The sequence below is a fragment of the Ictidomys tridecemlineatus genome, chromosome 10 (assembly GCF_052094955.1).
Source record: "Ictidomys tridecemlineatus isolate mIctTri1 chromosome 10, mIctTri1.hap1, whole genome shotgun sequence".
NCBI classification, from domain to species: Eukaryota; Metazoa; Chordata; class Mammalia; order Rodentia; family Sciuridae; genus Ictidomys; species Ictidomys tridecemlineatus.
In genome coordinates this window covers 110,502,031-110,528,320 of record NC_135486.1, presented here as the reverse complement: position 1 = coordinate 110,528,320, position 26,290 = coordinate 110,502,031, and the positions used below count along the sequence as shown (strand labels likewise).

The following is a 26,290-nucleotide window of genomic DNA, read 5'->3' as shown; positions in this document are numbered from 1 at the left end:
TCTCTCTCTCTTTCTTTTTTTTTTTTTTTTTTTTAAGTCCCTTCCCACCTCCTTAAGTAGAGAACCCAAACTGAAGCATCCCTTAACTTCTGGGAACGTCGCCTCTCCCCTCATGGCACCTCTGTGCGCCCAGCCTACTACCAATGATGACCTGCTTCCCGTGAGCCTCTGCTCCCAGCGTCCGCTGGGGCTCGTGCTCCCTACCCAGCACCCCTTGCGTCGCCCGGCTCAGCGGACACTAGGACTCCAAGATGGCGTCAATCGGTGAGTTCCCGGCTCCCGTTTGGAAGTCGCTTTGGAGGCTGAGGCTGCGTTCAGAGTTAGAGCCTCACCCGGAGGGGAGGGAGCTGCGAAGCAGCCTGCCCTTCGCTCAGGGACTTCACTGCGGCCTCACCTGAGGCATGCTGGACCCTTACTCCAGGCTCCTGCGCCGTTCGACTCTTCACGACTCGCCTAGCTTCGGCTACCCGCTGCTCTTGGTCTGGGCCGCCCGGAATGGGCGAGGAGGATGAGGGCAGCCTGGAGACTTGCTTCTCGGCCGGGGAATGCGCTGCCTTGGGCCATTCTCCCTCTCTCCACTAAGGAATAGATGCTTCCTTTCCCCCACCCCCCGCGACACGGGCGACACGGGCGGTTTGCACCTGACCTTTAGGCACATCCTTGTTCCCAAAGCTGAATCTCAGATTAAGCTCCAGGAGGAGCTAATACCCAGGATAGTGCATAAGGTTCGATGTGTAAATATTGAATAGGCTCACGGGGCGGGGGGGGGGGGAAGTGACCTGTTCAAGGTCACAATTTATGAGAGAACCGGAGCTGGGATTCAAACATTACCGTGTGGGGCTTCACAGTAATGAACTTAATTCTCAAGGGTGGCCTTAGGATCTGCAGGCTTTTCCAAGACAATGCATGTGTCAGTTTGTACGCTCGTCCACTATGCGCACATTATTTTTAACAGGAAGCCATGTTTTAGCTCTAGAGCCTCCCAGGAACTTATCAGGGAGCAAGTTACTGGGAACTTTGGTCCCTTTTTTTTTTTTTTTTTTAGTTGTTGATAGACCTTTATTTTATTCATTTACTTATACATGATGCTGAGAATCTAACCCAGTGCCTCATACGTATCAGGCAAGCGCTCTACCACTGAGCCACAATCCCAGCCCCGAGGTCCCAGTTTTAAAGATGAGGGAAAATAACGGACTGAGATGAGGTGTGGCCTGGAGGTGTGGCCTGAGGTCACACCGTCTCATAGTGGCAGAATTTTTCTTAACTCATGTGTGTCTTGTTTCTATATTGGTGCATAATTTACAGTGAGATTCATTATGCCACTTTCATACATGCATACAACATAATTTGATCGATCTCATTGCCCAGTACCTTCCTTTTCCCCTTCTCTCCTCCCTCCTCCCTCCTCTTTTCTGTATTCTTAATATCAGCCTGGAAAAATGAAGAGGTGATCCAAAAAGGGGAGAGTGAAGCTGTTTTCCCATCTGTAAAATGGGCATGAGATTATTTGTGCTCCAAAGAGGTGTGAAAGGGGAGCTTTGAGGGTCAGCATCTTATTTAAGTAGAGGGTTGAAATGAAGAGTGCTATGGACTATAAGGATTAAACAATTTAGTACATGTAAGATACTTGGAACACTGCCTGGCCTATAGAGGAGGGCTGGTCTTTCTAGTGTTTACTTTGTGGTGTTTGGTGAAGGTCATGTCACATTTATGGCCTATTCACCATCATCCCAGGTGAAGAATATGAAGTTTGTCTGCTCAGTACTGATGATCATTCAGATGATGTCTATTGCCATAGCTCAGAGCTACTAGTTCAATAGTAGATAAAGTGAGGGAAATGTGAATTATCAGCAGTAGATAGGGGTTGGCAAAGTGTGGCCCTCAGCTATATTTTGTGTGTGTGTGTGGGGGGGAGGGGTTCTAGAATTAAACCCAGGGCCTCAAGCATTCTCAGTAAGCGCTTCATCACAGAACTACATCTTCAGACCCAGTGTTGTTTTTGAAAGCTTTTTGATTGTTGTTTTAGTGGTACTAGGGATTGAACCTAGGGGTCCCCACCACTGAACTACATCCCCAACTGTTTTTTTAATTTTAATTTTTTTTTTTTTTTTGGTGTGTGGTTTTAGATGGACAACATGCCTTTATTTTGTATATTTTTATTTGTGCTAGGGATCCAACCCAGTGCCTCACACGTGCTAGGCAAGTGCTCTGCCACAGAGCTACAGCCCCAGCCCCAGCCCCCAGCTCTTTTTGATTTTTATTTTGAAACAGGGTTTGGCTAAGTTGCAAAGGTTGCCTTGAACCTGGAGTCCTCCTGTTTCAGACTCTCAAGTACTTGGGATTATAGGTGGACACTGCCCAACGAAGAGTTGTTTTACATAAGTAAATAAATAATAACTTTTAAAAGACTGTTACAGAGACCTTATGTGGCATGCAAAGCCTAAAATCTTTACTCACTGGCCAATTTCTGGGTTGGGTTTAGCATCCAGGAAACACTTGTTTTTTCCCTACAGTTCCGTGGTAAGTGGGTAATATACCTCTCTAAGCCATAAAATTGCTTACCTTCTCAAGAACTTACGATTGTTCTACAACCATTACTGAAGGTGTCCTGTACCAGGAACTATACTTGGGAATGTTCCTTTAAGTATTCATAATCGGCAGAAAGATAATAGTTCTCATTTACATAATTCCTAGACCCAGGTAACAATTATGTTATTACCCTTATTTTACAAAGGAGACAACTGAGACATGGAGAGAGCAGTAACTTTCTCTAAGGACACATAGCTAACGAGTGGTATTAAAGGCAGAATACTTGATCTGGAGTCTGCTATTTGTCACCATACTCTAGTGCATCTTAGGTGAACCATGATAGTAGATGGATGTTCCCTTGCTGCAGAGGTATGTTGGGGAAGGAGTTCTAGTGTGGCTGCCAAGGACCAAGGACTTTGTCTTCCACCAAAATAGAAGTTCTTACAGTAAGTGCACCTCTGAATTGCATAGCCCTTGTGATGGTGCTGTATTTGACTCTTCTTAAGGCTAATGTGTTGCTTTTTTCTTTTTCTTTTTTTTTATACCTCTCTGCCTTTAAATATTTTAAGGAAATATTCTTGTCTTCATAGTACAGATATATAAATTGGTAGAAAAATAAATATTAAATTGTTGGCTTTTTTTAAAAAATGTATTTTTTCAGTTGTTGATGGGCCTTTATTTATTAATTTATATGTGGTGCTGAGAATCGAACCCAATGCCTCACACATGCTAGGCCAGCACTCTACCACTGAGCCACAACCTCAAACCAATTGTTGGCTTTTTAAAAAAATTATTTTTTAGATATAGTTGGACACAATACCTTTATTTTATTTAATTATTTTTATGTGGTGCTGAGGATCGAATCCACACCTCGAATGTGCTAGGCAAGTGCTCTACTGCTGAGCCACAACCCCAGTCCCAGATTGTTGGCTTTTTTTCCCCAGCCACCATGGCAGCCCCTATACATGGTCATGAACATACAGAATGTTTACATTTTGTGAATGGGAAAAATTAGCTTCACTAGGCCCAGAGTAATTTCTTTCTTTTTTTTTTCTTCCTTAAGTCACCAGCTTTACTTGAATTGAAAATACTTTGATTTAAAATGCTTTTTTTTTTTTTTTGGTTGTTGTTATTTTTTTCTAGGCCTGGTGGTGTGTACCTGTAATTCCAGCACCTCAGCAGGCTGAGACAGGATCCTGAGCTCAAAGTCAGCCTCAGCAAATTGGTGAGGCCCTAAGCAGCTCAGTGAGACCCTGTCTCTAAATAAAATATAAAAAACGGGGCTGTCTCTGAAATAAAATATAAAAAGACTTGGCTCAGTGGTTAAGCATCCCTGGATTTAATCCCTGGTACCAATAAAATATGTTTTTTTCTTTGTTGTGACTCTTGTAATATAGTTCTATTTTTGAAAGTAGTTTAAAGCTTTTTTTTTTTTTTAATTAGTGATGATTTCAAATTCAAAGCAAAGAAAGTAATATAAAGAATGCTTCCTACTCTTTACCAACTTCAACAGTTTGCAACATTCTGGCTTTTTTTTTTTTTTTTTTTTCCTTTTCCTTCCAGTGCTGGATATGAAACCCAGGGTGTCATGCATGCTAGGCAAGTGCTATACCCCTGAGCTATATATCTCCTGAGTTCTTATTCAAAAAGAAAAGTGGTATAGTTTCCCTTGGACTATAAAACCTTATCATTCCAAATGAGGACAAAATTGGGATGTAAGATGTATGTTTGTTAAACTTTTCTAGAAACAACATGTACAAGTTAGAGAAGGGTATAGGTCATTCTTGGATAACATTATTGTTTGGTGTTAAGCTTTAATATCAGTGACACTAAACTCTCCAGTAGCAACTTGAAGTGGATCCTGAAAACTCGCTTTTTTGTTTTGTTTGGGTGGAGGAAGAAGACCTTTGAGACTGTTTCATATTTTATAAGTAGTCCATATTTTATAGCTATTCCCAAACTAACCACAGCTTTCTCTTTGTAGAGAAACCAAGGGCTATAATTAATCCCTGAAAGTCCAAATGCATAAAACAAAGTTCAGGTTTATATGCCATTGCTTTGTCTATTTCCTTTTTTTTTTTTTTAATACTTGTTTTAGTTGTCATTGGACCTTTATTTTATTTATTTATATGTGGTGCTGAGAATTGAACCCAGTGCCTCATATGTGCTAGGCAAGGGCTCTAACACTGAGCTACAACCCCAGCCCTGTACTTTTTGATGTTTCACATAGATAGACTTTATTAAGATTTAAACAATAATAGCAGTCTACAGTGTTGCAAGCACTGTTCTAAATGCCATTACATCAATTCTCATTTACTCTTTGGAGTAAGCCATTTCATAGTTAAAGAAATTGAGCCTCATGGAAGAAAGTAATGGTGTTTATTTGAGATAGGACAGGTGGGGAAGGAGGTCTATATGAAGACATTTGAGACAGTCCTGTGATAATCTTAGAGAACTACTTTTACAAAGACACTCAAGTGAGAATAACAGGGGAAACAGAAAGGGGTTGGGTAGAAATGTGAGTCTGGTAGGTCATTGTTCCACCAGAAGAATGTTAGCACCTTGAGATCAAGGCTTTCCTGTCCTTTTTCTCTGTCCCTGTCATATCTGTAGTGCTTAGCAGGCTGCATGACTCCCACCCCTACACCAAAGTAAATGCATCAACTACTTGTGATGAGTAAATAAAATAGGGTAAAATAAATGTTAGTTTTATAGTAATCTATTTTGTCCTCTTTATTGTGTTCTTCCTGGTTGTCCTTAGAGCTCTTAGCTGTTATTCAGATATCTTGTTTCTTCATAAAGCTGTTGTTGTAGTAGCTGCTACAAAGGCTTAGGCTTAAAATAGTGGTTTCTCTGTAACATTTATTCCTATTATGAATAATAGTGCAGTCTCTATGTTGTTATATCTACCTCCATTGAATAATTGAAATAGTGACATAAAAGGATGCTATTTATATTCTAGGTTATTCATTGTGTCTTCTTTTGTTTCTTTTCAGTGCCAGTGAAAGAGAAGAAACTCATGGACGTCAAACTAGGGGAGTTGCCAAGCTGGATATTGATGCGGGATTTTACCCCTAAAGGCATTGTGGGAGCATTTCAGAGAGGTCAGAATCTGAAGGATACATAAACAAGCAAACCTCTGAGTTATCAGGTCTCTTTTTGTAATGAATTAACTTGGACAATAAAAACTTGGTCTCAAGACTAGTCTGAGCTGGGTGCAGTGGCACACACCTGTAATCCTAGTGGCTTGGGAGGTTGAGGCAGGAGGATTACAGGATCAAAGCCAGCCTCAGCAATTTAGCAAGTCCCTAAACAATTTAGTGAGACCCTGTCTCAAAATACAATACAACAAGGGTTGGGTATGTGGTTCAGTGGTTAAGTGCCCTGGGTTCCATCCCTGGTACAAAAAAAAAAAAAAGTTTTTAGAAAAGGACAGTGAGAGGTGGTCAGCCTTTAAATTTCTATATTTGATTGGCCCTATCAAAGGTTGGCCCTGAGATATTTTCAGCCAAGAAATGTTTGGTTGCTTGGAATTAGCACATCTGCTTCTAAGAGAAATGTCTGTTAGCATTTTTATGCCCAATTGTTCTAGAAGAAATTGAGTTTGAATCAATGGTAGACATCAGTTAGTTTTTTTTTTTTTTGGTACTGGGGATTGAATTTAGGGACACTCAACCACTAAGCCTAGCCCTATTTTATATTTTATTCAGGGACAGGGTCTCACTGAGTTGCTTAGTGCCTTGCTTTTGCTGAGGCTGATTTTGAACTTGCCATCCTCCTGCCTGAGCCTCCCTAGCTGCTGGGATTATAGGTATGTGCCACCATGCACGGCTCAATCTTTTCTGGTACTAGGGATTGAACCCAGGGGTGCTTAACCACTGAACCACATCTCCACCTTCCCCTTTTTTAAAATTTTGAGACAGAGTCTTGCTAAATGCTTAGGGTCTCACTAAGTTGCTGAGACTAGCCTCAAATTTGTGATCCTCCTGCCTCAGCCTCTTGAGCTGCTGGGATTATAGGTGTGTGCCACCACACCCAGCTGGACATCAATCTTATCATGTTTATCTTCTTGCCTGAACTTCCAAGACAAATATTTGAAATTGCCCATATTTCAGGCCTGTGCATTTTTAAAGTACAGTATTAAAAGCTGGGCTAGTGGCCTTTAATTCTAGCAACTCAGAAGGCTGAGGCAGGAGGATTGCAAGTTCGAGGCCTGCCTGGGCAACTTAGTGAGAAACCCCATCTCAAAAGGAAATATAAAAAGGCTGGGTATGTAGCTTAGTGATAGATCACCCCTGGACTATTCATGTCAGTCCTGTGTAATTTATCATATCATTTCAATGAAGAAAGACCCAGATCATCCTATTGGGGTCCCCTCCCTCTGTTTTTTGGATTCTGACTGCCTTAGTCTTCCCTAAGGTTTTTCCTCGAGTTCTACCATGATAAAAAGTGGTTCCCCCACTTTTGCCCAGGGAGTGAATGAATGTGGCCTATTCATGCTCAGAGCTCCCTAATTCCTTTGGGGCATTCTTTTTTTTTTTTTTTGTACTAGGGAATGAACCCCAGGGTTCATTTATTATTGAGCTACATCCCCAGTCTTTTTAAAAAAAAAATTTAAAATTTTTAATTTTGAACCAGTATCTTGCTAAGTTGCTGAGGCTGGCCTTGAATTTGCAATCCTTTTGCTTCAGCCTCCCAAGTAGTGGGGATTACAGGAATATGCCACCACACCAGCCTCCCTCGCTGTTTTAAACTAAGACCACCATCACATTCTTTTTCATCAACCTAAAGCGTGTTTGTTTCCCTTCTGGTGGGTACATGTCCATTTTGTTAGGCAACCCAGTGAAGAGAAGAATGCAGGGAAGTCCTCCTTCTCAGAGGCCTAGTTGTTGGGCTTCCTTATAAAGGAGTTGGAATCTGGGACAGAATTAGTCAACATTAGGGTAAAGGGGATTTTTAAGGGCTAGACAAAGTGAGGTAGGATCCACGGCAGATAAGCTAGATCCTCTCTAGGAGAGTAAGGCCAAAGGGTAGATCCAGGTACAAGGTGGACCCAGTATTGGAGCTGTTCTTGTGCTGTAGGTCCCCCAGGCACCTTTATCAGCTAGGGAATATAGGGTGAGTGAATTAAAGAGCCAGAGTAGGACTGGGTCCCTGAATTCCAGTCATCCTCAAATTGTGCATTACAGAAAGCATTTTCAGCAAAGCAGGGCAGTGAGTGCCTCTTCTGTTGCAGGTTACCACCGATACTACAACAAGTACATCAACGTGAAGAAGGGGAGCATCGCGGGGGTCAACATGGTGCTGGCAGCATACGTGCTTTTCAGCTACTGCCTTTCTTACAAAGAACTCAGTGAGTGCTTCTTGCATTATCTTGCCTCCAGCTCCCCCGTGAGATTGTGGTGATGGCTTGCTTTGTTAGATACAGTAGTTCACTTTCTGCCAGCTGAGGGACCTTTAGTATGTTTCTTGCCTACACTTCCATTTAAAGAATCGGGGGAAATATTTTTGGGTACTGGGATTGAACTCAGGGGCCCTCAACCACTGAGACATATTTCCAGCCCTATTTTTTTTGTAGTTGTAGATGGACAGAATGCTTTATTTTGTTTATTTTTATGTGGTGCTAAGGATTGAATGCAGTGCTTCCCGCATGCTAGGCAAGCGCTCTGCCACCAAGTTACAGCCCCAGACCCCCAGACCTATTTTTGTATTTTATTTAGAGACAGGGTCTCACTGAGTTGCTCAGCACCTCACCAGGTACTAAGGCTGGCTTTGAACTTGTGATCCTCCTGCCTCAGTCCCTTCAGCTGCTAGGATTACAGGCATGTGCCACTACGCCTGGCTTAGGGTACTGTTTTTAAGTGAGAAGTTTGTGACAAGAACACAGGTGAAACAAGATGAAGCTAGGGTAAAGGTAATATTTGTTAAGCATTCTCTAAGATCCTTCAGGCTCTTGCTAAAATTTGGCTTGGTCTTCTTGGTAGCCTGTGCACAGAGGGTTGAGTGGCACTCTCCATTGTCTGTGTAGTGTTCTGGAAAACTTTTCCTGGCTCTAAGACATGAGATGGTCTCAGATGATATGCAGCATGGCCTGAGATACCTGGGAAATATCAGTGGTTTTCCAGTCTGTTTTTGATAGCATCTAGCCCCTGCCAACCTGTTGTATTCAGCCAGTGCTTCCTCTAAAGGTTGTTTGACTAAGTGGGTGTTCCTGGAAGAAGCTGGCCAGGTGGCAGTTGGCTCCTAAGATGTCTCTGGCTCCAAGTCAGCTGACTGTGCAGACAGGTTCTGGGTCATTTGAAAGGAACTCATAGGAAGGCTGCATGGTTAAAGCTTCTGTCCTCTTGAAGGCTTGTGTTTTCACCAGAATACCTTCTAAAAAACTTGCCCTTTCCCCTCACTTCAGAGCACGAGCGGCGACGAAAGTACCATTGAAGAGGGGCCAGTGTGGAGACCATATTATGTACTCTTGAGACTTCCTCCCCTGTGAAGAACTGAAATCATGGCCTCACGGCAGAATCCTTTCATATCCTGAGTATTAATACCCAATAAAAGGTGACTGGTATGTGTGCTGTTTGCCTGGTGTGCCTATCACTCCCAGGGCTTTAATCCTTGGAGCCCCCATGGCTTGGGCTGGCTGTCATGAGTGTTGTGGAATTTGGAGGTACTGTGGCCTTTGTCAGCCAACAGACAGAAAGCAGAGGGCCCTGTGTCCCTGAAAATGCCAGATCTCATCCCTGGCCATCTAAGCTTTAGGCAGGGAGGTTTTCAGATGACTGCAAAGTCTTCTCTTTACTTATTTTTCTGCACAAACTAGGGCATCAGGGGCTCCTGGGCCAGTTCACCAAGCACTATTTGGAGAGCCCTTAGGAAACATAGGCTTCCTGGTAAGATGGCTTTGATAGCAGGGAGCTCAGTTGGATAGGAATGAGGGAAAGGCACAGACCTGATGTGGGCTGCCCCCTATTCATCAGAGGGCTTCAGACGACATTAGGTGTATGTAGGCCGGCACCACTTCCTTACTGAGGTGCCAACAGTAAGCATATACACTGTGCTGGGTGCAGGCTATGGGGGACAGGCTGGGGAGGGCAATGTCATGTCCAGGATCCCCTAGAAGGGCTGAATCTGGATGAATAGGCATCACCCAACAGCTGACAGGGGTGAGACCTGCCAGCTTTGGGTACAAGGGCCCATCTAGGCAGCACCACTGCTCTTTGTGAGATTCTTTCAAAGAGATGAGAAAGCACCAATCACCGCTTTATGCCAGGCAGCTAGTGCAACCAGTGGGTCTCCCCAGCACACAGTCCCCATAAGTAATGAGACACCGCTTAAAAAACAAGCTTTAATCAACTTCATAAAAATTGTTCTTGTAATTGAACTTTGATAGGCCCACTTGCCCAGCAGGTTGCAGGTGATGGTTTCACATTTTCCAGGCTCAAGGGCAGGGCAGTCTCCTCTGCATGCCACAGGTGTCTGAGTGACAGTACAGACTCTTGATCAGCAGGAGGTAGGCGCAAATGGATCAGCTATTTAAAGGGTGGTGTGTGGCTCTGGCTGAAGAATACCTTCAACATCATCAGGGCCCCATGAGAAAATAAGCCCAGAAGATAGAACCTCAAATTAGAGAGCCCTGCAGCCCTCAACTGCTGCCACCTGGACTCAGGGCTAGGCTGAGGCAGTGAGTGCACTGAGTTTGTCAGGAAGGGCTCCCTTGTTCAAATCACATTGATAGGCACAGCTTCAGGATTCACCAGGACGCGGAGGAATGACCTGCCACAGCTCTGAATGATCCACCAATCCCTGGGCTCTCCAAGAACTGGTGTTTAACGAGCCCCTGAGGGGAAAGGCCACCTTCCACACACAACAGCATAGCACAAGCCCTTCCTCAACTACATCCTCCCCCTGGAGGGTAGGTGTGCAGGGAGTCCCAGAAAAAGAGGCGTGGAAGCCCAGGCAAACATGATGTCGACTTGGGGACATAATGAAGCACATGTCCCTTTTTAAAAAGAGATTACAGCAAAATGATAGGAAACTTAACAGTTGTGGCCCCTCAGAACGACAAGCCCCAGTGAGCATGCTTGCCAGCTTTAAGTCAGCTGCACCAACACAACATTCAGCAGGCAGTGCACACACCCAACAGCAGGGCCCCTCAGGCTGCTCTGAGCTGACTCCAGCTGCCATCACTGTCCACTGAGAAAGGCCAAGTGCCCTTTGGTGCATCTGTTGGCGTAGTGTCCTTTTTCACCACACTGGGAACAGTAGAAGGGGAAGGAGAGAGAAAAATACAACACCATTTTCAAATGTAATTTTCAACTAAGGCAGTACCCACCAAATACCAAGCTAGGGAGAACCCTGAAATTCTGTGGCAAGATTTCCTTTCAAACACAAGCAGAGGAATCTTAAGAAAGGTGCAGTGGTACAGAAACTGCAGCCAGCAAGGTCACCAGAGTGACCTGAGAGCCCAGCAAGGTGCCCCTTCAGCCTGTACCTCACCTGCACCAGACCTGGGCCTGCCTGGGAAGGACTCACAAGTGGGTAGCAGGATGAAGAGAAGTCCACGGCATCAGAGCTCTCGGCCCTCTCTGCACACAGGCCAGTCAGTCACTTACCTCTGAGCCAACGTCTGGGGCCTCCCTGAGGAGATGGGGGAGGGAACAACGCAAGAGAAGCTACCAGGCTCCTTCCCCAGCTTTGGGAGCCATGGCTATGGACACAGGGTGGGCTGTACTGACGCTTTCCTCCATTTTTTTTTTTTTAAATACTGCGGATTGAACCTGGGGGCACTTAACTACTGAGCCACATCCCTAGTCCTTTTTTATATTTTATTTAGAGACAGCGTCTTGCTAAGTTGCTTAGGGCCTCCCTAAATTGCTGAAGCTAGCTTTGAACTCTCAATCCTCCTGCCTCAGCCTCTAGAAGCCTCTGGGCTTATAGGTGTGTGCCACTGTGCCAGGCTCCCTCCTGGCTCCTGCACAACTGTCTAAGCTACCCATGAGAACAGGTTTTAATCACAGGGTCAAAGATGGGACAATGATTAGACTTGGGTGAGTGGAGCTGATAGTGTCACCTCTGACACATGTAACACTGACCCTGATTTATATTGGCTGATTACCAGGACCTCCCATAGTGTCTCTATCCTTGTGAGACTTAAAACAGAAGGGAAATCTAAGTGAATGGCAACCTCAAGCATGAAACAAGAGACTCAAGAGGCATCTGGAGGGTGCAGATGCTAATCCCCATTCCCCACCCCAACTTTGTTCCCATAATCCCCACTCCCTGCTTCCCTGGTGTGCAACAATATAAAGGGGTTCTACTGTCCCTACCCAGTGCCCCTATTTCTTCTGTTATCCTACACTGCAGTCTCATGTTTTTAAGATCTGTTTAATCTGTAGGTGCGACTTCATGGATAATTGGCCCTTACGCTAATATGATCACCAGAAAGCATAACCACAAGGCCCCACTCCCAGGACCTAGAACATCCATTGGTCTTCATAATTGTTCCCAGGAATCTAGGATTCCCATGAAGTATTTTTAATATTAACAGCATGAGCTGAGCGCAGTGGTGCACACCTGTAATCCCAGTGACTTGGGAGGCTAAGACAGGAGAATCTCAAGTTCTAGATCAGCCTCAGCAACTTAGTGAGGCATGCCTTCCACCCATCTTGCCTTTTCCAGATCTTTCCCTTTCCTTGCTCTTCTCATATCTTAAGGCTTAGGCTCAGAACTTTCCCCAGTGAGGCTTTCTCTGAATCCAGATACACTTTTCCTTGAGTGCTTTTAAGCACTTGCCTTCTTCAGCCCCAGGAATGCAAGTTTCTGCTGGACAGAGCAGCTCAAGGAATGCTTGGCTGCTGTGGCAGAGTCCTGGGGCCCAATCTTTCCTGAGGACAAGCTGGATGGACATTTTAAGTACATGCTCTTTGACTTAGAACTATCTCTTGCATACATGGATGCCAGTGACATCAGACAAAAGCTCACAAACTATACAGCACTGTTATTAGGAGCAAAAAAACAAATCGAGTGCAATGGCACACACCCATATTCCCCATACTTAGGAGGCTCGGCAGGAAGACTGCAAGTTCAAGGATTGCCTCAGCTACTTAATGAGACCCTACTGCAAAAACTTCAAAAACTATAGTGGAGTAAAAAACATTCTTTCTGTTGTTTTTATTATTATTGTTTTTGGTACTAGGGATTGAACCCAGAGGCACCTAACCATTAAACCACATCGGCAGTCCTTTTTTATCTTGAGACAGGGTCTTGCTAAGTTGCTTTTAGGGCTTCCCTAAATTGCTGAGGCTGGCTTTGAACTTGTGATCCTCCTGCCTCAGCCTCCTGAGCTGCTAGGATCATAGGAATGTGCCACCGTGTCTTTTTTTTTTTTTTGGTTCAGGGGATTGAGTCCTGGACCGTGCACATGCTAGAAAAGTACTCTACCACTGAGCTACACCCCCAAGCCCCTTTTATTTTTTTTCTTTTGACACAGTTACACCAAGTTATCAAGGCTGGCCTTGAACTTATGATCCTCCTGCCACAGCCTCCTGAGTTACTTGGATTATAGATGTGCACCACTATATCCAGCTATGTTTTCTGAGTTTTTAAACATGAACTCATTCTTTGGAACTCTGTGGAGATTCTGTATGGCTAGGGTTGAGAATATACCCCTCAGAGCTCCTTCTGGGAGCCCGTGGTATACTCCAAGGAAGCCAATTATAGATTAAACTCAGTTTGTGACTTTTAGCTCTCACTAAGGATGTGAACACAGGCCCCAAATCATGTAAGGATCAGCTACCAACTACCTGTTCCCAAGGAATTGTTTCTCCTTTCCACCCACAGCCAGGAATGAGAAAGTTTTCTAGTAGATTTGTTTAAATTCACCCTTTCCCCGAGTGTCCCACTTTAGGTTAAGAGGTGTGGAGAGTGTGTTCCCAATCCAGTTCCTCCAGCACAGGCAAAAAGCTTTGTCCTATTCCCTTGAGTATGCCTGGATGCATGATCTAAGGATGCCTGTGGGGCAGACAAAGCTTCAAGGATCACTCTTTGTTGCATTTGTTGTTTCCATTTTGTTCCCTAGCACTTAAAGATCTCCCGTTTTCGTGCAAGCACAGTCCACTCATTTAGCAGCAATATTTTATTACCCTGCACTATGTCTTGATGTGTTGGAGGAAGAAGGATGGTCTCCACTATAGTGGCCCACCTTTATTTTTACAATCAGCAAAAACCAAAGTTTTCACTTTTCAAAAGTAACCAACCACACATCTAGGGAAGGAGGGAATGGTCAATGACCTGAGAGAAGACCCCACCCTGTCCCCAAGTCCTGGGACTCACCTTGTAACAAGTGACCTGCTCCAGCGGCCGGGGTCCCCGGTTGCCTGCACTGCTGTTTTGACTCTGCATGACCCCGATGACCTGCGGGGCTCTCTGCTGATTGGGAGAAGAGTTCTGACTCGTTAACTGGATCAAGGAGGACGACCTTTGTAATGGCGGATTGTTACTTTGCTGGAAAGAGTTACACAACACGGTTTTACTGTGGAAAACACGTGCACGCAGACTACCAATGGGAACAGGAAAAAAGGGCGGGACTGCTCCCGCATGACCAGCAGGAAGAGGGCTTCCGCGATGGCCCAGCTCAGGAGTGGGCAGAAAAGAAACTTGTGGTGATGATGGCAGGAGCTGCTGCCCGAAAAACACCATGCAGACACACAAAAACGAAAAATAAAAGTAGAAAACAAAACACCAAAGAGACAAGAGGAGGTCTCTGGGGCAGTAGGGCGAGGGCATGATCAGGCCTTACTTTTGTTTCTGAGGTTCTAGCTTCAGGTCAGGATGAACGCTTGGTTCAGCCAGATGTTTAGCAGCCTACACGGCGAGCAACAGTCACAGAAAAACAGTTGGAGCCTGACATGCTGACCTGTGTTCTAGGGGCTGAGAGGGCCTTCCTCTAGAGAGTAGCAAGAAGGAAGGGGATGGAGGCTCCTGGGACAGGGATTCCTCAGCAAGGCCACCTCTCAACGAGGTGGGTTCTTGGCTCTGGCCCTCTAAATGCAGGACCCAAGCTAGGAACCTCAGGCTGTTCGCTGCATTCCTGCCCAGGAATTCCTGCCTTTCCTAAAGGTGGGGATCAATGGAGGCCAAGTGCAGTCACATCCCCTCATGGATGCTCAGCTCATGACAATGAAGAAGAATGGGAGGGGCTTTGGCAACTGACTCAGAGCCCAACCAGGTAGGAGGTGAGGCTTCAAGATTGGCAGACCAGTTTACACGGAGGGCCTACTGGAGGCCCTGCCTAACACCTGGGCCAGCCCTTCCTCTGGGCCCAGTCCCCCACTCTGGTAATCAAACCCACACAGCCCTTGATTTTGGGGGGCTGCTGTAGATCCTCATTTGTTGATGGCATTTCCTTCTCTCCCTGTGCTTGAGGGGACCAACAAACTGCACTGTGGGCCTGAATAGACAACTGGAACCAGCTAGTCCTTCAGCCCTATTCTTGGTTGGAACCTCCAAGGAGCAGCAATGTTACTGGCCAAAGAACAGTTGGCCTTGGTTGTGCTACTTCATCAAGCCCCTTCCTGCTGGTGCCCCTCAGGTAAGTCTTTCTTTAAGAGCCCACTTTCCCCATTTAAAAGGGAAGAACAGAAACAAGAGCAGGAGATGTGGGCCCAGGCCACCCTTTACCCAGCTCCTGAGGCAGGCACTATGGAGCTGCAGTGGCACCTTGTCACATTCTCACAGTGACACACAATCTTGTTTGCCATCCTGCTCTTGGCCTCATGTTGCTGAGGTTCTAGGTTTGAGGCAAGGGATGAGGCCAAGTGGGAATTCAGCTCTGGCAGAAGCTCTCCATCTCTAGGGAGATATGTGAACTGCTCTCCCTGATTTTTCTGCTAGAACTTGAAGGCACTTCCCTTCTCTCCTGCCTCCTCCCTCACTCTCCTCTCACAGGCCTCCAGCTGGGACTATAGCATACTGTACACTGCAGACTACACACCGAAGTGGCACTGAGTTTCTCTCTGCAGGACCAGCATGGCCAAGGAGGGGCGGGGGCACGGTACCTTTGTTGGAGGCTGCGTCTGCTGTGGCAGTGGGGGCTGCTCAGTGGTTCCCATAGGCAGTTCAAATCGAGGGCTGGTTACCCGGCAGCCAGAGGGATTGAGAACAGAGAAGAAGGTACGAGAGGAGACAGGTCAGGTTGTGCTAGGAAAACTGCACCTAACCTCTGCCCAAGCAAAAGCAACGCAAATCACTTAGAGGCAGCAAGTCTGGCACTCAGCAATGCCTGTGGGAAGCCACAGAACAGCAGGAAAAACAGAACTGATGGGCCTTGGCTCAGACCCAGCTCTACCTATGCAGAGCTAGGAGACCTTGGGCAAGTGCTGCTCTGAGAAAGGTAAGCACAGGCACACCTGGAGTATGCCTGCTGTGGAAGGGCTGTGTGCACAGAAGGCCCCTTCCCCAAAGAATCTGTCTGGAGTGTCCTAATAATGTATAGGACCTCTTGGTGACATGCTCACCCTGTAAGCATTAGTTCCCAGACCATCTGCAGGCTCATGGGTGCTCATATAGGGAGCGGATGCCAGTGACAGCATCAGCTACCTGCACACAGACAGGGGCCAGGGTCCCCAACAACCAGTAACTATGCTCTTGCTGCAGGTTCAGCATAGTGGTCAGAGGCAGCATGGGCACTCTGTAGTCTTAACATCACCTCATGCAAAAATCCATCCCTAAGTAACAACTAAGTGAAAGAAATGTACTAGGAACTGGGTACAGTGGCACACACCTGTTATCCCAGCAGCTTGGGAGGCTGAGGCAGGAGGATTGTGAGTTCAAAGCCAGACTCAGTAACTCAGCAAGGCTCTAAGCAATTTAACAAAACCTCTCTCTAAATAAAATACAAAAAAGGGCTGGGAGGGCTGGGGTTGTAGCTCAGTGGTAAAATGCTTGCCTCAGCACCGTATATAAATAAATGAATAAAAAAAGGTCCATCAACAACCAAAAAGCAAACAAACAAATAAGGTGTGAGGAGGTACTGGGATGTGGCTCATGGTTAAGTGCCCCTGGGTTCAATCCCTGGAGGAAAAAAAAAAAAAATACACTGGGCTCTAAAGGCCAAGGCAATGACCCTGAAAAAGTGTCACTAACCCCACTGGGCAAGAAGAATCCGGCTTCAGGGGCCCACAGATCTGTGACCAGGTATCACCACATGCTACCATGTGCTCTGGCCAGTGACTGAGCCCTGAACCCCAGGGTTTTCAGGTGGGAAGTGAGTACCATCTTTCCCACTTGCCAGAGTTATATGAATTATTTCATATGGAACCACAAGACAGGACCTACACAAAGAAGGCCCTGAAACTTTAATTCCCTTCCTCTAGGACACAGGTTCCTAAGGTTTTTTTTTTAAGAGAGAGATTTTTTTTTAATATTTATTTTTTTTTAGTTCTTGGCGGACACAATATCATTGTATGTGGTGCTGAGGATCAAACCCGGGCCGCACGCATTCCAGGCAAGCGCACTGCATTCCAGGCAAGCACGCTACCACTTGAGCCACATCCCCAGCCCTCCTAAGGTTTTTTTTTTGTTTTTTGGGGGTTTTTTTTGGTGCTGAGGATGGGCCTCACACATGCTAGGCAAGTGCTCTACCACTAAGCTATATTCCTAGCTCTTACCTGAGGTCCTTAAACCCCCTAAATCATAGCTTATGTGAGAATTTTTCTGGAGCACAGGGTCTGGAGAGCCTTCATCAGATTCCCGGAGGGCACAGGACCCATGGAAGATTAAATGCTGGCCTAGGCACAGCTGATTTTATGCTCCAGAAGCAGCAGCGGTCGTAAGTAGTAATTTCCTCCCCCATTTCCCACTCCTGCCCCAGGCCCTGGTGCTGACATCACCCAGTGACCTAAGCCCAGCTGCAACCAGGAAGGACAAAGGGGCAGCAGCAGGGCTGGGGCCAGGGTACTCACTGCATGAATTTACACGAGGGCCCCTCCGGGCAAAATCCCACGAGGTAATTCACACAGATGACTCTCCGCGTGTGCCGGTGCCTGCACAAGGGACCTGCAGAGCCCAATGTTTGGGTCACTCAGATGCCCCCTCTGTGGGGGATACCTTGGTGTCCCTGCTAATAGTTAATAGCCCCACCCAGACTGCCTGGGGTACAGAGAACCAGAGTGTGGCTTCACAGGCTGGCTTGGGTTATCATTCATAGAGGACAACAGGCAGAAAGGCCTCTCTACACTGGGCTCCTCATTAAAACTGCAGGCAAGAATGCCATCCACACAGCCTCTTTGGGAGGCCTGAGGGAAAGGAGTAGTGTGAAAAAGTCTCACTGACCACAGAATTCAGGTTTCACTGGGACAGATGGCACAGATGGAGTTATGTCCCAGGAGCACCAGCTGGCAGCCCTAGGGTGATGTGGGCAGAGGGAGGGGTATGGCCTTTTTCCTGGGGCCAAGCCCAGCCTACCCCAGCACTTACCATGCTTGCAGAAGCCACGGTCGTACCAAGGGCAGTCCTTGATCTTGGACTCAGGGTCGATGTGAAGGAAGGGGCACTCCTTATTGCTGCACTCCCCTGTAGGAAACCCAGACATGTGGCCTCCTAGAACAGTGCTACGAGAGTTCCCAAGGCAAAGAGGGCCCAAGGGGGTCCAGTGTCCAGGCTTGGCCTGGCAAACCCTGAGCCCAGGGCAGAATTTTAGTGGGGCTGTAACAGTTTTTCCCTCACATGCATCATTGCTGCTGAGAGGGACAATGACATCAACAGAGCCTGGCCCAGGGCAGGCTCTCATCAAAATCCATAGTTCTACCCTTCCCAGAGGTCAGTGTAGCAATTCAGATATGCAAATGCACCTGAGACTAGGGAATTCCCATTCTACTTTGATCAGCTCTTCCCATCTATGAGCTGGGATGGGGGAAGGTCTAAGGAATTCTAACTTTTAGGATAAACACAGGGAGGATCTGGGAGCTCAAGGCTGTGTCCATGTGGTGGCATGGGATAAGCCTAGATGATGACACCACACGTAGACTAGTGCTTCTCAGAAGTAACCAGCCCAGCTGGCCCCCGGCACCAGGACATACTGACTTTCCTGGCTGACCACCCGCTCACCTCCAGATCTGCTCTGCAACCTATGTTAACCCTTGCTTACGATCAAGAGGACATTTAAACTCCTGCCCCGGCCCACCACAGGCTTAGGGACCCCCTTCTCAACCACTCTGGTTTCCTCTGCTGCCCAAGATGAATCCTTCCTACCCTCCAGTTGCCAGCCCAGGACTCCTCTTCAGAGTCCTTCCCAGGTCTCTCTGCCTGAAGTAGATTCCATGTTGGTCTCACCACTGCTCATTTCCTTCCCAGCACTTTCCATAAAAAATTTTCTTCCTTGTCTCACTGGCTTATCAGCTGCCTTTGTATCCAACCCACTGAAGTAAAAACTCATGGGGCAAGGACCAGTCTGTCCTCTTTATCCCTTTATGTATAGGGGACCCCAATACACATCTGTGGACAAGTGACAGAAGTTGCAGGTGATGTGTCTGCACCAAGGCAGGAGCTACAGGGAATAGGCAGGCAGAGGGGATTTCAGAGATGGGCCCAGCAGGAAGGAGGGAACCTCAGGCCAGCCTGCAGAGACATGCCCTCAAGGGAGAGCTCTGGGGCCAGATGGGAGGCTCAGCCCATTTCCAGCATTGCAGTGGGAGCCATGGGAAGCTGGGAAGGCTGCGTCCTAGTTCTGTCTGTCTGCTTTGACTTCATAGCTTATGCTGCCTCAACAAAACAAGCCACAACTATCATTAATAAGCCAGCAGCCAAGCCTGTTGGGATGCTGAAGTAATTAACATCTCCTCTAACAATAGTGCTTTGAAAGTGCAAAGCAAGCCCAGCACTCAGCTCGCTGCAAAGCCTCCCACAGGCTTCCAACCTCCTGCCCCAGCCCCTACATAGGGCCTGCAGTCCTAGGTCCAGAGCCAGCCCTCGTGCTGACCAACAGAGCTTCTTTCTGGGTCACCTTGAAGGTCAGAGCAGTCATAAACCCTGGGGACTAAGCTCTACACCAGCACCACTGCTTCCACTCTGTCCCCTGCTTCTCCACACAAGTCACTCAGGAAAGGTGAGGTCACATACTCTATGCAGAGCTCAAAGCAATCTGTTTTAAGGTGAAGAGTGGGGCTTACTGCCACCAGGAGACCAACTCTGAGGGCTGTGAAGATGGCAAAGATATTACCCCAAATCACATTCCCAGAGATAAGGCACCAACTTAGACCCAGGGGTGCTCAATGACCAAGCTGGATGGAGACATGGATTTCAGGGATCAGGCTACCAGGAACAGAAGCAAAGTCTCTGATCAGCTGCGCTGCTTATTTGCTTAATGGGACCCTTGTAAATCTCAGTGTCTAAAAGTACTCCAAACTCTGGAGCACTATAAAGACATGAGGGGCTATCACCATGATACCCCCTCACTACAGAGCCAGTTAGGGCTAGTAGGCACTGCCCAAGTTTCTCATCAGAAACTGGATATATGGGAGAAGGTAGAGATGCAGCAGGCCTTAGGGTCTGGGTTCTTGGTGCTGCCTCCCAGGGTTTCATGCGCCTTACCGAACTTGGAGTAGAAGTAGCACTCAGGCATCTTGGTCATATCATACTCATGCAGGAATTCACACTGGTCCCCTTTCTTGCACAGCCCCCGCAGCCAGTGTTTGCAAACTACTGTCTTCTCACCGCTGATGTGGCGAAATGGGCACATGCCCCCTGCCCAGGAAGAGGGGCCACTGAGTAAGGAGAGGTATGGGCTTGGGGAAATGAAGGCGCCTTCACCCCACACTTCTCTGAACCACTTGAAAGCAGCACACCCTAGGAGGTGGTGGAGGTGCCCCTGGCAGAAGGCAACGTGGTTTCAGGCACTATACCAGCAAACATTCTCTTTAACAGTAGTTTTAGTTGTAGATGGACACAAAGCCTTTATTTTATTCATTTATTTTTACGTGGTGCCGAGGATTGAACCCAGTGCTTCACATGAGCTCGCAAGCACTCTACCACTGAGCTACAACTCTAGTTCCCCAGCAAACATTTAACAGTTTAACAGCTCTGTATTTTAGTTTAAGGTGTTTTAGAAAAATATAACTGAAACATCAGATCAGGATTTCATAGATATTACTGTAAGATGAAGGTAAAACAGGCCTAGGTTGGGGTGGGGCTGCAGGGTCAGTTTATTCCTTAATTAAAAATAGTTCCAGTGGTACACTTATACAGGAAAATCACAGGGTTGGTAAAACAAAGACTGGGGTTTGAGAAACCCTAAAGGATAAAGAGGACCACCAAGAGAAGCCTAGAGTCCAGATAGGAGTTGTCTCCTGTTAGAAATGCTCACTTTTAAGCCTCCAGATCAACTTTAAAATGGAAGAAATTTAATATATGCAAATGAGGGGAGATGTCCTTCTGCAGCAGGACCTGTACTGCCCAAATGTGATAGAGTCATCCTCGGGGAATGTCAGACATAACTGGTATCCTAGCAGGACTACAGGGAAGGCCCAACAAGAATGAAGCTGTAAGCAGGAAAGATCTATGCTTGCCCGTCCAGTAGAATTTTCTGTAAGAGTGGAAGGAAATGGCCTACATCTCTGCCGTCCAGCATGACAGCCACTAACCACACATGGCTATTTAGCATTTGAATTATTATTATCTCACTGAGGTACATTTTTTTTTTTTAATTTCAATTTGAATAGGCCCATGTGGGTAGCGGCTACTGTACTAACAAATAGCTGTTAAGGATTGCTGTGGCACACAAGGTGGCTGGTCAGAGTGTAGAATAAATAAGCAAACACATGGAAATAAGACCAGGAGCCCAGTGGGGGAATGATATCCTGACCATACAGTATGACACTGAGCTAATTCATCTACCTGCTTTAGTGACAAATGACTGCTATGCAACCAAAACTAACCCAAATCATCCTCTAGATCCATCCTCTTGATCTAGTCCTGTGTTCCTTGTCCACTTTCTGATTTAGTTTCCTAAATAAATTTTCCTATAGGGTGAAAAATGCCCAGACATATACATGCCCAGAATTAACAGGCTATCTGGCTCAAACAGTGTGTATTGGGACCTGGTTAGTACAAACAAGACCTCAAAAGGAGTATTGCAGGGTCCTTTGCTAAGAAGCCACAGTGGACAGAAAGCCGGAGAGAATGGAATCAAAGAGGCCTATATTCACTGGGCTCAGTCACAGAGTAACTCTGGTACCTTGAGAACATTCCCGGATGCCTCAGTGCTGGGGCTTCTTCTCTGCTGAGGTGAGAAGGCAGCATCTGAGCCAGGTTTAATCCTGTGTTTAGATTTGGGGATGCCCCATCAGGTTCCTAGCCTATTCAACTAATGACATTGTTAGTCTACAGAAGGCAACACAAGTCAGAGACTTGGTGACCTACAAGTCTGCTAGGGGACAAGGTGGTGAAGGGGCATTTTAGAAAACCGAAGTCTCTTACCTTTGCCACAGGCAGCTTTCAAAAAGAATTCACAGACAGCAGCCCCCGACTCTGTAAAAAGAAAGGGAGCAGCATCAACCAAAGCAAAGTGCTATTTGCAATGACTGAAGAAGGGTTTATTCTGGCCTTTGACCTAGGGTACAGGAAACATTAGCAAAAGATGCAAAGCCCAACCAAGTCAGGCAAAAACCACTTATTTCAGTCATTCCTTGCAAAATGAGACATGCACATTGAGACAGAGCATCAGTCAGTGCTGAGAACCTCCTGGAAGTGACCTTTCAAGGTATTAGAAGCTGAAGAGTGGCTTTTCCTCAGATGCCACCCAGGTACATGGTCCTTCCCAGGAAGCAAAGGTCACATTGGGGTGATACCCTTACTTCATCTGGTGACTAGAAACATACAGGACACCATGGCCTACATCTCTGAGTTCACCTGTATCTACTCTGCTCTTGTCCTGCAGGATGATGAGGTGATTGTCACAGAGAGGATCAATACCCTCATTAAAGCAGCTGGTGTAAATGGTGAACCTTTTTAGCCTGATGCATTTGCAAAGGCCTTGGTCAATACCAACACTGGAGCCTCATTGGCAATGTTGGGGCTGGTGGACTTGCTCTGGCAGCTGATAAGGCACTGGCAGGAGGTCCTGACCTCTCCACCACTGTTACCCTAGCTAAGGAGAAGAAAGAAGAACCTGAGGACTCTGATGATGCTATGGGCTTTGGTCTTTTTGATTAAACCTCTTTTGTAACATCTTCAATAAAAAGCTGAACTTTACTGATATTCTGGGAATCTGCTCTACAAAAACAAAATAACAACAAGAGTTAAGAGTGGTTGAGGAAGGTAGGATGGAGTACAAGATCACAAAAATAGGTTAATTACCCCAGCTCAGACCTTCCAGGAGGGCTAATTCATGGCACTTAAGAAGGAGGAAATGATCTCATAGGAAATATCAACAAGCAAATGGGGCCTATGAAGGGAGACAGGTTACAGAAACAGAGGCAAGTGCCTATGAGATGCCAGTCCTGAAGAAAGACTGTAAGTAAAGACATGGATTCAGACCTGCTCTTAATATGCATCATTAACACATCATTACTAAAGGAGCATGGCCTTTCTTTTGCCCAGGTGTAGCCGGTTCTGGGAAGGTAAGCAAGACCACAGAGGCAGAGTACAGTAGAAGTCTATGGGACCCTGAGGCCAGCTATTCTGAGTCCAGGATTCACCAGCCACAACTTCTAGGGTAAACTCTCTTTTGCTTCAAGAGCTGTTTTTCTTATTGGCAGGCATTTCAAAATTTCTGAAAAGCCACCAACAGAATATATGAAACCCATTTGCTAAGCCATAGAAGAGATTCTATGGCTTATAAGCAGCAGGTAGATTTTGCTACTATAGAGTTAACGCTGTTGTATTTAGAGGTGTTACCAGGAAGTTAGAGGAGAGTCATTATTTGCACTTTAAAAAGCTTGAAAAGGGGCTGGGGATATGGCTCAAGTGGTATCGTGCTCGCCTGGCATGCGTGAGGCACTGGGTTCGATCCTCAGCACCACATAAAAATAAAATAAAAAGATATTGTGCCCACCTAAAGCTAAAATATAAATATTTTTTTAAAAAAGCTTGAAAAGTCTTGTGTTAAAAAATCCATCACTGGGGGGGCTGGGGTTGTAGCTCAGTGGCAGAGTGCTTGCCTAGCACACATGAAGCACAATGTTTGATCTGCAGCACTACATTAAAAAACAAACAAAAAATACCTACATAAACAAAATAAAGGTATTGTGTCCATCTACAAGTAAATATATATTTAAAAAAAAATGTATTACTTGCATGCCAGGTGTGGTGGTGTAGCCTGTAATCCCAGCAGCTTGGGAGGTTGACAGGAGGATCACGAGTTCAAAGCCAGCCTCAGCAATGGCGAGGTGCTAAGCAACTCAGTAAGACCCCGTCTCTAAATAAAATACAAAATAGGGCTGGGGATGTGCTTCAGTGGTCATGTGCCCTTCAGTTCAATTCCTGGTACCAAAAAAAAGTATCACTTGCCAGGCATAGTGGCATACGCCTGTAATCCCAGTGGCTCTGGAGGCTGAGGCAGGAAGATCATGAATTCAAAGCCAGCCTCAGCAACAGTGAGGTGCTTAGCAATTCAATGACTCCCTGTCTCTAAGTAAAATACAAAAAACAGGCTGGCGATGTGGCTCAGTGGTTGAGTGTCCTTGAGTTCAATCACCAGTACCCAAAAAAAAAAAAAAAAGAAAAAAAAAGTATCACTTAAGAGTATTTAGTCTTGTTCTTTTCAGAGTTTCATTCTTTAAAGTCAGAAATCCACAGTACTGGGGACTGGTGTCAGGCAGATTGTATAAGAGAATACCTCAGGGGCAAAACTGAGATGGGAATGAACTGCAGGGAAGAGTGAGGAAGGATCATAGTCTCATTGGGCTTTAGCATAATGAATATGATCACAAACAGTGAGTGCTACCAAGTTTGAGGCCCTGGGCTGGGGAGGCACTTGTGCTGACCTGACCATCCCTAGGAGTAGATATGTGGGATCCTTATCATTGCACCTGCTCCCACAGGCTTGTAGAATGATGGAGAGATGAGTTGCCTTTCCTGGATTGTTCCATGACCTCAAGCCAGTGTCATCAAGACAGGAAAAGGCTGGGAGTCGTGGTACATGCCTGTAATCTCAACTCTTGGGAGACTGAGGTGGGAGCATTATTTATGTCCATGCATTCGAGACTAGCCTGGGCAATACAGGGAGAAGGCATATTAAAAACAAAACAAGACAGAAGGACCAAGTGCTATGGTGTATGCCTGTAATCCCGGTTGGCTGGGAGCCTGAGGCAGGGGGATCACAAGGTTGAGTCCAGCCTCAGCAAAACTTAGGGAGATACCATCTCAAAATAATAATAATAATAATAAAAAAAAGAGAGCTGGAGATGTAGCTGAGTGGTAGAGCACTTACTTAGCACTTGCAAGGCCCTAAATTCAATCCATAGTACCATAGGGGGGAAAAAAGTCAGAAGTCCTAGTGTGTGAGTGGGTGGGTGTGTGTGTGTGTGTGTGCGCGCCCGCGCGCGTCTGAAGTTGAAGAGTTATTTGCAGGAGGTGTCTGTGTGTGTAAAATGATTTGAATTTGTTTTTTGAGCATAAACATTGTTTGGCACATGAGTATCAGCAGGAGGGGATAGACTCAAGTTGGAAGCCCTGATTGCCAGAAGGGGAATGAGGCTGCAGAGACAGGAAGAAGAGCACCAACTGCAGTCCCCTGGCAGTCATGGGAGAGGGGATGCAACCCTGGAGAGATCTCCTGGCTTTGCCCAAAACTGCTCTCCCACCTGGACCTCTATGAGCTCCTTGAGCTTTAGTGTTATACCTGTCATTAACTCAGAAAGGAGTTAAGAATTAATCTGCTGAAAGTGAGGATAGAGAAGCCAGGAGCCCCTATGTGAAGAGGGAGAGTAGAGGGATCTCAGAACAAGGGTCGATATATCCGCCTGGGTACAATAAATGACCCAGAGTTGGGTTTCAGTGGAAAAGCTGATAGATCCAGAACCAGGAGTGATCTCACAGGAGTGGGGAGTCTTAGGAAAAGAACGGCATCCGAAGGTCTATTATGGGTTTCCTGGAGCGAAAGAGAGCTGGTTCTTCCCTCCCTGGGCTCCTGGAACAGCCCGGTTTTGGTGAAAGCAATAAGGCGGCGCTTGGGGTGAGGGAGGTGGGAAGGGACTTCTCTCTGGTTGGAGAAGCGGGTGTGTATGTGGAGGTTTCCAAATTGGGAGAATGCGCCTTCATTCAAGAGTTACGGGGACAACGGACATAGTCCTGCCGCCCTAAAGCTTATCACGAACAGCCCCAGGCGATCCAGGGTCCGAGGAAGGGGCTCCCGGGTCCGGGCGAGGGAGAGGGGTCCCACATGAGGGGAAAGGGCCCGGGACGCTGAGTCTCGGGTCCGAGCCTGTCTCGCCCGCCCGCCCGCCGGGGCCCCGCGCTCACTGTCCATGCCCGGGAAGGGCAGCGGCTGCGCCCCGAGCTGCTGCTCCACAGCGATCTCCAGGTCGAACTTGATGTGGTCCACGCTGGCGATGATTTCCTGCATGGCGGCGGCGGCGGCTCCCCGGCCCGGCTCCCCCTCAGGTCTCTGGCCGCCCGCACCCACTGCCCACCACCGGCGCCGCCACACACGACCCTCCTCCTCCTTGCCCGCCGCCGCCGCCGCCGCCCGAGGGATGCCGGGAGCGCCCGGAGCCCGCGCCGGCCCTTTCGCCTGTCCAGACCCGGCCAATAGAGCGCAGAGTGCCGCCGC

The 26,290-nt window shown here is 46.8% G+C and overlaps 3 protein-coding genes and 1 pseudogene across 7 annotated transcripts in view; 3 read left to right on the top strand and 1 right to left on the bottom strand.

Annotated features, from left to right (window-relative positions):
• Positions 1-123: 123 nt before the first annotated feature.
• On the top strand, positions 124-9,094 carry Atp5mf (ATP synthase membrane subunit f). The gene is made up of 4 exons (XM_005339739.5): positions 124-264; positions 5,526-5,633; positions 7,766-7,882; positions 8,936-9,094. Exons 1-4 carry the CDS (start codon positions 252-254, stop codon positions 8,962-8,964), a joined length of 267 nt encoding a protein of 88 aa, XP_005339796.1. The 5' UTR covers positions 124-251; the 3' UTR covers positions 8,965-9,094.
• Positions 9,095-9,857: 763 nt separating this feature from the next.
• Cpsf4 (cleavage and polyadenylation specific factor 4) lies at positions 9,858-26,217 on the bottom strand. 4 transcript variants are annotated; one of them, XM_005339735.5, is made up of 8 exons: positions 25,981-26,217; positions 21,997-22,047; positions 20,113-20,265; positions 18,001-18,096; positions 17,487-17,580; positions 15,582-15,654; positions 13,858-14,028; positions 9,858-10,778 (listed from the first exon to the last, which is right to left on the bottom strand). In XM_005339735.5, exons 1-8 carry the CDS (start codon positions 26,081-26,083, stop codon positions 10,710-10,712), a joined length of 810 nt encoding a protein of 269 aa, XP_005339792.1. In that variant the 5' UTR covers positions 26,084-26,217; the 3' UTR covers positions 9,858-10,709. The 4 variants fall into 4 exon arrangements, with proteins under 4 accessions (XP_005339792.1, XP_005339793.1, XP_005339794.1 ...); XM_005339736.5 differs by having other exon boundaries at positions 13,858-13,953; positions 25,981-26,216; XM_005339737.5 differs by having other exon boundaries at positions 13,858-13,950; positions 25,981-26,215.
• The window catches only part of Ptcd1 (pentatricopeptide repeat domain 1), a 30,699-nt gene continuing 18,430 nt past the window's right edge, over positions 14,022-26,290 (top strand). For both annotated transcript variants that reach the window (XM_078023729.1, XM_078023728.1), the window contains exons 1-2: positions 14,022-15,115; positions 17,250-17,353. In XM_078023729.1, the coding sequence (XP_077879855.1) occupies positions 17,331-17,353 (23 nt within the window). In that variant the 5' untranslated portion in view covers positions 14,022-15,115; positions 17,250-17,330. The remainder of the gene's footprint in view (positions 15,116-17,249; positions 17,354-26,290) is intronic.
• LOC120887282 (large ribosomal subunit protein P1 pseudogene) lies at positions 20,310-22,770 on the top strand (annotated as a pseudogene).